General features: G+C 41.1%; 1 protein-coding gene across 1 annotated transcript in view; it reads left to right on the forward strand.

Annotated features, from left to right (window-relative positions):
- The window catches only part of LOC148884734 (neurogenic locus notch homolog protein 1-like), a 42,948-nt gene that overhangs the window by 23,775 nt on the left and 7,226 nt on the right, over positions 1 to 11,947 (forward strand). The window contains exons 16-27 of the mRNA XM_089020306.1: positions 732 to 851; positions 974 to 1,126; positions 2,754 to 2,982; positions 3,062 to 3,263; positions 4,288 to 4,441; positions 5,189 to 5,373; positions 5,449 to 5,581; positions 6,425 to 6,682; positions 6,766 to 6,878; positions 8,266 to 8,837; positions 9,996 to 10,436; positions 10,588 to 10,733. Coding sequence (XP_088876432.1) covers positions 732 to 851; positions 974 to 1,126; positions 2,754 to 2,982; positions 3,062 to 3,263; positions 4,288 to 4,441; positions 5,189 to 5,373; positions 5,449 to 5,581; positions 6,425 to 6,682; positions 6,766 to 6,878; positions 8,266 to 8,837; positions 9,996 to 10,436; positions 10,588 to 10,733 — 2,706 coding nt within the window. The remainder of the gene's footprint in view (positions 1 to 731; positions 852 to 973; positions 1,127 to 2,753; positions 2,983 to 3,061; positions 3,264 to 4,287; positions 4,442 to 5,188; positions 5,374 to 5,448; positions 5,582 to 6,424; positions 6,683 to 6,765; positions 6,879 to 8,265; positions 8,838 to 9,995; positions 10,437 to 10,587; positions 10,734 to 11,947) is intronic.

The following is an 11,947-nucleotide window of genomic DNA, read 5'->3' on the forward strand; positions in this document are numbered from 1 at the left end:
ACACAGTAGCAAAGTTATGAAAGTAAGAGGAAAGGAAAGAAAGAAGTAGAAAAACAAAATACACACACACACTCCATCTTGAAGTAAAACATAAATAAAGAACAAATAATATGACAACACAAAGGCAACACATCATTCATGGCGCATGTGGCTTCCGCTGCTCACCCGCATAAAAAAAATATCCTGTGACTGTAAAGTGTCCTTGAGAGTTTTGAAAGGCACTTAAATGAAATGTATTATTATTATTATTATTATTATTATTATTATTACTATTATTCAGCACTTGCCGGACCCTGTTTGTGACATAAATCAGTTCTAGATGAAAGGGGAGAGGATCAAAACATCCTTTTCAGCAGTGGATCAGGGACGTCATGGTGGAATGTGCACGTCTACTACAAGCTAAATGTTGAAAGAAAACACATTTTTTTTCTACACTGTGTGGAAAGATGTTCCCGTCTGTCTCGGAGGGATAACAGTGAATGAGTGTTTTCCTTGGGTGGGGGGCTTAGGGGGGTGTTGCTAATATAAGCGGGAGAACTCCCCATTCCCGTTTCCGCCGCATCCTGTTTCCTGTCTGTGATCGCACAATAACAGGAAACAGGAAAGCCTTTCCTATTTGGTTAAGTCGTCATGGAAATGGATAAGGAAAGAGGGATGGAAACTGGGAGTGGGGGGGCGGGGGTTAATGGGGGTCCGCTAACTTACTCAATGTTGATGTTTTTTGTTCCCAGGTGAAAACTGTGAGACTTTGCTGGCCCCTTGCAACTTGAGACCTTGCAAAAATGGCGGACTATGTCAAGAGTCTGAGGACTACCAAAGTTTCTCATGCAGCTGTCCAGCAGGGTGGCAAGGTGTCTATTCTCATCCCCCCTTTTTAATTTTAATTTTAATTTTAATTTTAATTTTAATTTTAACCCCCCCCCCCCACCCCACCCCTCTTCATGCAATTAACCACGTTCTCCTTCCAACCAAGGTCAAACTTGCGAGATTGATATCAACGAATGTGTGAAAAGCCCTTGCCGCAATGGAGCTTTTTGTCACAACACCATGGGAAGCTACCAGTGCAAATGCTTGCCTGGCTACACGGGACAAAAGTGTGAGACGGACGTCGATGATTGCAAACCAAGTAAGGACCACGGATGTATGACACCCCACACCAAAAAATTATATATATATATATATATTCACATTTTTTAGGGGTAATTGAACATATAACGTAGAGCGTTGTTTTTTTCATGCTCGGGTGCAGATAAAGCGCTGGCCATGGCCTCTGGCAATGTTTCTACTTTTCCACAAGGGGGCAGCATTTACCCTTTTTCCATGTTAGCGCTGTTGGTAAAGCGCTATATAAACCAATATGTATGTTTTGTATTTTGTATTTTGTAAATGTATTTTTGGACAGCCGCCCTCATTTCAAGATCATATAGATCACACTCCAGACCCATATAATTTAGGAATTAACTCTTTTTTTTCTGATGAAAGGGTTTCTAACACTGTATTGAATGTTTATGTAGTCCTAAAACTCAATATTCTGTGGGTCCTGGAATTTGAGTGACAATGACATAAACCCTGGCACTGGAGTGGACGCATTTTTGCACATGTCTGGCAGTGAATGAGTTAAAAATGGATAATCATGAGATATATTTGAACGATGTGAAATTGAAAAAAATATATTAGGAAACAAATTAAACATATTATGTAAAATACACTATGAATCACACATTTTAGTGTCCTTGAGAATTTTGAAAGGCCCTTATGAATAAAATGTATTATTATTATTATTATTATTATTATTATTATTATTATTATTATTATTATTATTATTATTATTATTATTATGTCATTGAGAATTTTGAAAGGTGCTTATAAATGAAATGTATTATTATTATTATTATTATTATTATTATTATTATGTCCTTGAGAATTGTGAATGGTGCTTATAAATGAAATGTATTATTATTATTATTATTATTATTATTGTTATTATTATTATTATTATGTCCTTGAGAATTTTGAAAAGCGCTTTATAAATGAAATGTATTATTATTATTATTATTATTATTATTATTATTATTATTATTATTATCAGAATCAGAATCATCTTTATTGCCAAGTATGTAGAACACACAAGGAATTTGTTTCCGGTAGAACATGCTGCACTAGTATCGTCGTAAAAAAAAATGCTAAGTGGCACTATACAGTTCCATTTTGGCTACTGTTGAAATTATTATTATTATTATTATTATTATTATTATTATTATTATTATTATTAAAAAAAAACACTTGGTAAACAATTTAATGGGGGTTAGAAAGCAGCAAAAAGTAAGAGATAAAACATTTAGGTGTTAAATTAAAAACACACACACGCACACACACACACACACACACACACACACACACACACACACACACACACACACACACACACACACACACACACACACACACACACACACACACAAGGAACCAAAATTATATTAATTAAAGAACAAACTATATTAAATCAGCAACAAACAATACAAATACAAGAATATTGCAATACTACTGAGTCTAAGGTTTCTTACACTGCATTGAATATTTATGTCGTCCTAAAACTCAATGTTCCGTGGATCCTGGAATTCCAGTGACAATGACAAAAACCCTGGCACTGGAGTGGACACGTTTTTGCACGCGTCTGGCAGTGACTGAGTTAAATATGGTGGTCTGTAACATCTCCATTGGGCATCTTATAACTCAATTTCTCTGCATTTCAGATCCATGCAGCAACGGCGGTCTGTGCCGCGACGCCATCAACGCCTTCGCGTGTATCTGCCCGCCGGGTTTTCGCGGCAGCAGATGCGAGCAGGACATCAACGAATGCGAAAGCAACCCCTGCCGCAACGGCGCCAACTGCACCGACTGCGTCAACAGCTACACCTGCACCTGCCCGCCCGGTTTCGGCGGCATCAACTGCGAGATCAACACCGACGACTGCACCGACAGGTAGCTCGCCGCTACCGGCGACGTTGGCGAATGTATGGGTAAAAAAAACCCGGATATGACCTCTGTTTTGTTTGGCTAGCTCTTGCTTTAACGGCGGCACGTGCGCGGATGGCATCAACGCTTTCACGTGCCTGTGCCTGCCGGGATTTACCGGAAGCTACTGCCAGTATGACATCAACGAGTGTGACTCAAAACCGTGTCTCAACGGGGGCACGTGCCTGGACGGTTTCGGCACGTACAAATGCACCTGCCCGCCGGGTTACACGGGCGTCAACTGCCAGGTAATGGTTCACCTGCCGCCGCTGCCGAGTCTGTTTTTATAAGCATTCACTTAACCCAGAATAACTCAAATAGATAGAAAGCTAGCTAGCTAATAGATTGCCAGCCAGAAACAGCCAATAGCTAGATAGCTAATAGATAGCCAGCTAGATAGCGAGCTAGATAGCGAGCCAGATAGCTAGATAGCCAGCCAGATAGCTCACTAAAGAGCTAGCTAGCTAGATAGCGAGCCAGATAGCCAGATAGCTAGACAGCTAGATAGCTAGATAGATAGCGAGCCAGATAGCTAGCTAGCTAGATAGATAGCTAGCTAGCCTGCCAGATACCCAGCTGGGAAAGCTATTTTTGATTTCATTATTATATTTATGATTGTAGAAAGCTAGCTAGCTAATAAATAGCCAGCCAGAAAAGCTAGATAGTTAATAGATAGCCATCTAGATAGCTAGCTAGATAGTGAGCCAGATAGCTCGCTAGATAGCCAGCTAGAAAAGCTAACAGCCAGCCAGATAGCTCACTAGATAGCTAGCTAGCTAGATAGCGAGCCAGATAGCCAGCTAGCTAGACAGCTAGGTAGCTAGATAGATAGCGAGCCAGGTAGCTAGATAGCCTGCCAGATACCCAGCTGGGAAAGCTATTTTTGATTTCATTATTATATTTATGATCGTAGAAATCTAGCTAGCTCATAGATAGCCAACCATAAAAGCTAGATAGCTAGTTGATAGTGAGCTAGATAGCCTGCCAGATAGCCAGCTAGAAAGCGACCCAGATAGCTCGCTAGATATCTCGCTAGCTAGCCAGCTAGATAGCGAGCCAGATAGCTCGTTAGAGAGCCAGCTAGATAGCGAGCCAGATAGCTCGCTAGATAGCCAGCTAGAAAAGCTAACAGCTAGATAGCGAGCCAGATAGCTCGCTAGATAGCCAGCTAAATAGCCTGCCAGATAGCCAGCTAGAAAAGCTAACAGCTCGATAGCTATTTTTAATTTTATTATTATATTTGTGAACGTTCTCTGTTTGTTTGTTTGTTAGAGTCTCATACGCTGGTGCGATTCGTCCCCCTGTAAAAACGGGGGTACTTGTTGGCAAAAGGGGGCGTCCTACACCTGCCAGTGCCAAACCGGTTGGACCGGCCTCTACTGTGACATCCCGAGCGTTTCCTGTGAAGTTGCGGCCAAACAACAAGGTAGTCATTACTCATTATTCGGGAATGGCAGCTAATGAGTTAAGCACAATATTTCAGCGGGCTGATGTGAAACATAAGGCCCGTGGGCCGGATGTGGCCCGTCACTACATTTTATATGGCCCATCACAAATAAATGTGTGTTTTTTTGGCCCAGATCAAAAATTCATTCCATTCATTTCGGCAAGGAAATAAAATACAGTAAAGTCTCGTTATATCGATATTCAAGGGAGTCCGAAAAAATATCGATATAACCGGGACTATCGATATATCCAACCCTGCTTGCATGTAATTTTCGCCGTGCGTGCATAGAAATAGTATCGATATAACCGGGACTATCGATATATCCGATATCGATATAACGAGACTTTACTGTATAACTTTTTTTTTATTTTAAACATATATATATATATATATATATATATATCCAGTAAAGTCTCGTTATATCGATATCGCATATATCGATAGTCCCGGTTATATCGATACTATTTCTATGCACGCGCGGAGAAAATTACATGCAAACAGGGTCGGATATATCGATAGTCCCGGTTATATCGATATTTTTTCGGACTCCCTTGAATATCGATATAACGAGACTTTACTGTATATATATATATATATATATATATATATATATATATATATATATAATTTTTATTATTATTTTATTATATATTATTATTATATTATATATTATTTTTTTTGCATGAAGTAAACCTAAATTCGTTGGCCGCTATTCTGTGCCCTCAGGTGTCGAAGTGGCTCACCTGTGCAGGAATTCGGGCCAATGCCTCGATGCCGGAAGCACGCATTACTGCCGTTGCCAGGCAGGCTACACCGGCAGCTACTGTCAAGACCAAGTGGACGAGTGTTCCCCTAATCCGTGCCACAACGGAGCCGGGTGCACCGATTATCTCGGCGGCTACAGTTGCGAGGTACGCGACGGCTTTTATGAAGTGCCGACATGTGTTTGCGATACAAATGACTGACGTTGGTCTCTCTCTTGCCAGTGTCTCCCCGGTTACCACGGTGTCAACTGCTCAAAGGAGATCAATGAATGCCAGTCTCAGCCTTGTCAAAATGGCGGCACTTGCATCGATCTCATTAACACCTACAAGTGCTCCTGTCCCAGAGGAACTCAAGGTACAGTGATACCTCGGTTTACGAACCCCTTGGCTTACGAACTTTTCGGTTTACCAATGTTAAATTTATGAACATTTTACCTTGGCAGACAAACTATTTTTCGGGATACACACATAGCTACCACAATGAGTGATGTGTCGTTCGCGAACACGCCCGTTCTCCTAACAAGGAAATAGCAGCCGGCTTGTTTTTGTCCTCTATTCCCCGCCCCCAGTCGTCGGTTAAAGCCACGTGATTGGTCAAGAACGCAGCAGTGAGGGGAGGTGGTTTAAACATTAAAGAGACAGGCAGACGACAGTGAGACAGTTTCAACGTTGATAGTTCAAAGGCAGAGTGTAGACTGCAAGGTTAAAATATCAATCAGACTCCACAAACAACCCGCACAAGCCATCTGTCCACTTGATTCAAAAAAGCTATCAACCCAGCTAAACAGAACACAATTGATGAGGAATAAGGTAAAATTATCGCCACTCCATTCCATCAAGCCATCAACGACCATCACAAAGGTAAATAAAACGACTTTATTATACAGTCCAGTTTATTTCTTTAATTATAATACCATAGCACATTTATTATACATAAAATAAGGTATATTTTGTGTAGTTTTAAGGTTTAGAAAATTAGAAAGTTATGTTTTATGGGGACCTGCGAACGGATTATTCTCATTTGAATGGTTTCCTATGGGAAATTAATTTTTGGGCTGCACACTTTTCACCTTACACACTCTGTCTGGGAACCAATGAAGTTCTTAAGCCAAAGTATCACTGTACATAATTCTACTCCAGATGTCCGAAAAATAAAAACAAAAAAACATGTCATCAACCCCTCATCTGATACTTTCAGGCGTCCACTGCGAGATCAACCTAGACGACTGCAACCCGTTCAGCGACCCATTGACCCACGAGCCCAAATGCTTCAACAACGGCAAATGCGTGGATCGCATCGGGGGCTACCAATGCGTATGCCCGGCGGGTTACGTGGGCGAGCGTTGCGAGGGCGACGTCAACGAATGCTTGTCGGATCCTTGCGATCCCAGGGGCTCTTACAACTGCATCCAGCTCACCAACAGTTACCGCTGCGAATGCCGCACCGGATATACTGGTAACGATTTCTAACAACACCCTCCCCCCCTCCCCGATGTCACGTTTATGTCATCGGTTACCGACTATCTTTTCCTTTACCAGGTCAGCGTTGTGACAAAGTTTTTGATGGCTGCAAAGGAAAACCTTGCAGAAATGGAGGCACGTGTGCTGTGGCCAGTAATACTCCTCACGGCTTTATATGCAAGTGCCCGCCGGTGAGTGCATATTGGACATACTGTACCTTTTAGAGTACCGGTATTAATAATGTCATTGGAATAAAAAAAAAAAAATAATACAAAAATACAATGAAATAAACATATATAAAAAAACATAATAAAACATACAATTAATTAAACTAATATTTAAATTAATTTCGTTAATATAAAAACACAATTAATTAAACTAATATTTAAATTATTATTTTAATTAAAAAAATACACTTAATTAAACTAATATTTAAATTAAAATGTTTTAATACAAAAATTGAATTAATTAAACTAATATTGAAATTTGATTTTTTAAAACAAAAATACAATTAAATAAACAAATATATAAATGAAAAAAAACTGAATAAAAAATACAATGAATTAAAACAATATCCAAATAAAACTATTAAAGACAAAAATACAATTCATTAAAAAAATACATAAATGCAAAAAAAAAATACAAAATACAATTAAACTAATATCTAAATGTAAAAAAATAAATACATTTAAATGAACAAATATATAAATGAAAAAAAAACTAAAATATATTAAACTAATATCTAAATAAAAAAATAAACAAAAAAATATAATTCAATAAACAAAAATATAAATAAATACTATATATTTTTTTACATTTCTAATTCGCTGCCATCTCCGAATTAATTTGGGAATTGAAAAGTGTGACGTCGAACTCCATTCCTGAATTTGTTCTGTTTGTTTGTTTGTTTGTTTGTTTTTTTTTTGCGGGGGTGCCGATAAAGCACTGGTCAGACCTCTGGCAATGTTTTCCCTTCCACAAGGGGGCAGAATTTGCCTTTTGTCCATGTTAGTACTTTCTTACAGCTTCAGCTGTTGTTAAAGCACCATATAAATCAGAAGATAAAAAAGAAGATAAATCAATATCAATATTGTATTCTATTTTGTACAGCTGCCCCCATTTCATTCTCAGATAACTCCAGAGCCATATAACTTAGGAATTAACTCTTTTTCTTTCCTGATGAAAGAAGCGAGTCTACAGTTTCTTACACTGCAATGAATGTTCATGTAGTCCTGTCATTTTAATGAAAATGACAAAAACCCTGGCACGGGAGTGGACACATTTTTTAGCACATCGTCTGGCAGTGAATGAGTTAATAATGTAATTGGAATAAAAATAATAATAATGAAACAGATGAATAAATACTATTTAAAAACACACACAAAATTAACTATTATTGTACCTACGCTTGTCTGTGACTGTAAAGTGTCCTTGAGAGCTTTGAAAGGCGCTTAAAATGAAATGTATTATTATTATTATTATAATTAATCAGTTAATTAATTCATATCAGTTCCTATGCTTGCGTATTGATAAATGGTGACCCCCGTTTAAATCTGCGGTCTCCCCGTGTCCTCTTAGGGCTTCACCGGCTCCTCCTGTGAATATGATTCTCGCTCCTGCGGGAATCTAAACTGCAGGAACGGCGGCACGTGCGTATCAGGCCACCTGGGCCCGCGTTGCCTGTGTCCTCCAGCCTTCACGGGACCCGAATGCCTGACCTCCACCGACAGCCTCTGCGTCTCCAACCCGTGTTACAACGGCGGCACCTGTCAAATCACGCCGGAGGCGCCGTATTTCCAGTGCGCTTGTCCCAGCAATTTCAACGGCCTGTTGTGTCACATCCTGGATTACTCGTTTGTCGGCGGATTCGGCCGTGATATCACGCCGCCTCCGGAAGTGGAGGTGAGCTGCGAGAACCCCCAGTGCGACGAGTGGGCCGGCAACCATATCTGCGACTCGCTGTGCAACAACCACGCGTGCGGTTGGGACGGAGGCGACTGTTCCTTGAATTTCGACGATCCCTGGCAAAATTGCTCGGCGGCTCTGCAATGCTGGCGTTACTTCAACGACGGCAAATGCGATGGTCAGTGTAACAGCCCCGGGTGTCTCTATGACGGCTTTGACTGCCAGGGGCAGGAAGGGCAATGCAAGTAAGTCCTGGAAATTATTTAAAATCCTTTTTTTTTTCTAATGTAAATTTAAATATACAGTAAAGTCTCGTTATATCGATATTCAAGGGAGTCCGAAAAAATATCGATATAACCGGGACTATCGATATATCCGACCCTGTTTACATGTAATTTTCTCCGTGCGTGCATAGAAATAGTATCGATATAACCGGGACTATCGATATATCCGATATCGATATAACGAGACTTTACTGTAGTGATACCTTCGCTTACGAACTTAATTGGTTCCCAGACAGAGTGGATAAGGTGGAAAGTGTGTATCCCAAAAAATAATTTCCCATAGGAAACCATTAAAATGAGAATAATCAGTTCCCAGATCCCCATAAAACATAATTTTCTACTTTCTAATTTTCTTAAAACTACACAAAATATACCTTATTTTATGTATAATAAATGTGCTATGGTATTATAATTAAAAAAATAAACTGTACTGTATAATAAAGTCGTTATATTTACCTTTGCGATGGTCGTGGATGGCTTGATGGAATGGAGTGGCCGGTTTCATCAGCATTAAACACTTGATGAGGAACGTAGCCTTCTTCTTTCACCATCTTGAGGAATGATCCCTTGCGATAATTTTACCTTGTTCCTCATCAATTGTGTTCTGTTTAGCTGGGTTGATAGCTTTTTGCATCAAATGTACAGATGGCTTTTGCAGGTTATTTGTGTGGCCTGATTGATGAGATATTTTAACCTTGCAGTCTACACTCTGCCTTTGAACTATCAAAGTTGAGACAAGTCCAAATTTCACTGTTTTCTATTCATTTTGTCACTCTCTCTCTCTGTCGTCTGCCTGTCTCTTTAATGTTTAAACCACCTCCCCCCGACTGCTGCGTTCTGGACCAATCAAGTGCGCTTTTAGGGGTGGGGAATAGAGGACAAAAACGGTCGGCTGCCATTTTCTTGTTCGGAACGGGCTCGTTCGCGCGAACGACACACCACTCATTGTAGCGCTCCTGTGTGTATCCCGAAAAATAGTTTGTTTGCCAAGGTTAAATTTTCATAGATTTAACGTTCGTAAACCAAAAAGTTCGTAAGTCATGGGGTTCGTAAACCAAAGAATCACTGTCTTTCAAGCTGTTTCTGTAAATCTAACCCAGGCTCCTTTTTGTCCCACAGCCCACTTTACGACCAATACTGCAAAGACCACTATGCCGACGGCCACTGCGACCAAGGCTGTAATAACGCAGAGTGCGAATGGGACGGCTTGGATTGCGCAAACAACATGCCGGAAAAGCTCGCAGACGGACATTTAGTTCTGGTGGTCCACATTCCGCCGGAGCAACTTAAAAATCGTTCGTCGGCTTTCCTCCGAGACCTCAGCAGCGTTCTTCACACCAACGTGGTGTTCCGCCGCGATGCCAGAGGGGAGCCTATGATTTTTCCTTATTATGGCAACGAGCAGGACCTGGTGAAGCACAACGTGCTGAAGCGTTCAGCGGACGGTTGGCCCGAATGGGCGGCCATGCCGGCGAATGTTTTAAGTCAAATGAAGGACAGCGTGTCGACCATGGTTCGTCCACGCAAACGCAGAGAGCTGGATTCTCTGCAAATCAAAGGGTTTGTACCAATTTTTTTGGGGGGGGGGATTGTTAGTTTCTCAAAAATGTCAATCATACTTCAAATAAATGCAGGAATGGCAGTGAATCAGTTAATGGTGACTTCATCCAATCTGCGTTTACAATTTGTTTTTCTCCCTTTTATCGCAAAGGTCAATAGTCTACCTGGAAATTGACAACCGGCAGTGTTACCAGCAATCCAGCGAATGCTTCCAAAGCGCCACAGACGTTGCGGCGTTCCTCGGAGCGCTGGCGTCGAGTGGGAATCTCAATGTTCCCTATATCGAAGCTGTTACCAGTACGTAACTCACTCTTTATTGCCAGTTGTGACTTAAGTCTCCATCCTCATTCTTCTCGTCCTGACCTCAGCTTTTGACACCATTTCCCACCCTATCCTTCTCGACAGACTTTCCACCCTAGGCATCACCCACATCCCACTCCGCTGGTTTCACTCCTATCTCTCTGATCGCGCACAATTCATCCAAATCAACTCGTTCACCTCACGGTCCTCTCCGGTGTCCTCTGGTGTGCCTCAAGGGTCTGTCCTGGGGCCAATTCTCTTTATTATCTACCTACTTCCTCTTGGCAATATTTTCCGTAAGTTTGGCATTCACTTTCACTGCTTCGCGGATGACACCCAACTCTACCTCTCCAGCAAACCCGACGCTTCTCTTCCACCTTCATCCCTCTCTTGTTGCCTCTCAGAAATTAAATCCTGGCTTTCCCATAACTTTCTCAAGCTCAACAGTGAAAAAACTGAACTTCTTCTTGTCGGTACCAAATCCACCCTCCACAAAACTAACAGTTTCTCCCTCACCATTGACAGTTCTACCGTGTCCCCCTCCCCTCAGGTCAAGAGTCTGGGTGTCATCCTCGATAGCTCACTTTCCTTTCACTCCCATATTAATAACATTACTCGGTCTGCTTATTTCCACCTCCGTAATATTAACCGTCTCCGTCCCTCGCTCACCCCTCACTCCGCTGCTATCCTTATCCACAGTCTTGTCACCTCCCGCATCGATTATTGCAACGCACTTCTCTTCGGTGTCAATCAGAAATTTCTCCATAAACTCCAACTCGTCCAAAATTCTTCAGCCTGGATTATCACCAAAACCCCCTCCTTTCACCACATCACCCCTGTACTCCAGCAACTCCACTGGCTACCGGTTAAACATCGTATCGAATTCAAAATACTTCTGTTTACTTTCAAAGCCATCCATAACCTTGCTCCTCCCTATCTTTCTGACCTGCTTCAAATCTCTGTTCCCTCTCGGTCCCTCAGATCCTCATCCTCCCTTCACCTCTATGTGCCCTCTGCCCGTCTCACCACGATGGGATGCAGAGCTTTCAGCCGCTCTGCTCCCAAACTCTGGAATTCACTCCCACCCAACATCCGTAATATTGACTCCCTCCCTATTTTCAAGGCTCATCTCAAAACCCATTTGTTTAAAATTGCTTTCAATGTATAATTCTCTCTATTCTATTCTCTCGCTATTTTATTATTTATCATTT

This window comes from Hippocampus bargibanti, linkage group LG18, assembly GCF_051943395.1.
Source record: "Hippocampus bargibanti isolate YZ-2025 linkage group LG18, ASM5194339v1, whole genome shotgun sequence".
Lineage (NCBI taxonomy): Eukaryota > Metazoa > Chordata > Actinopteri > Syngnathiformes > Syngnathidae > Hippocampus > Hippocampus bargibanti.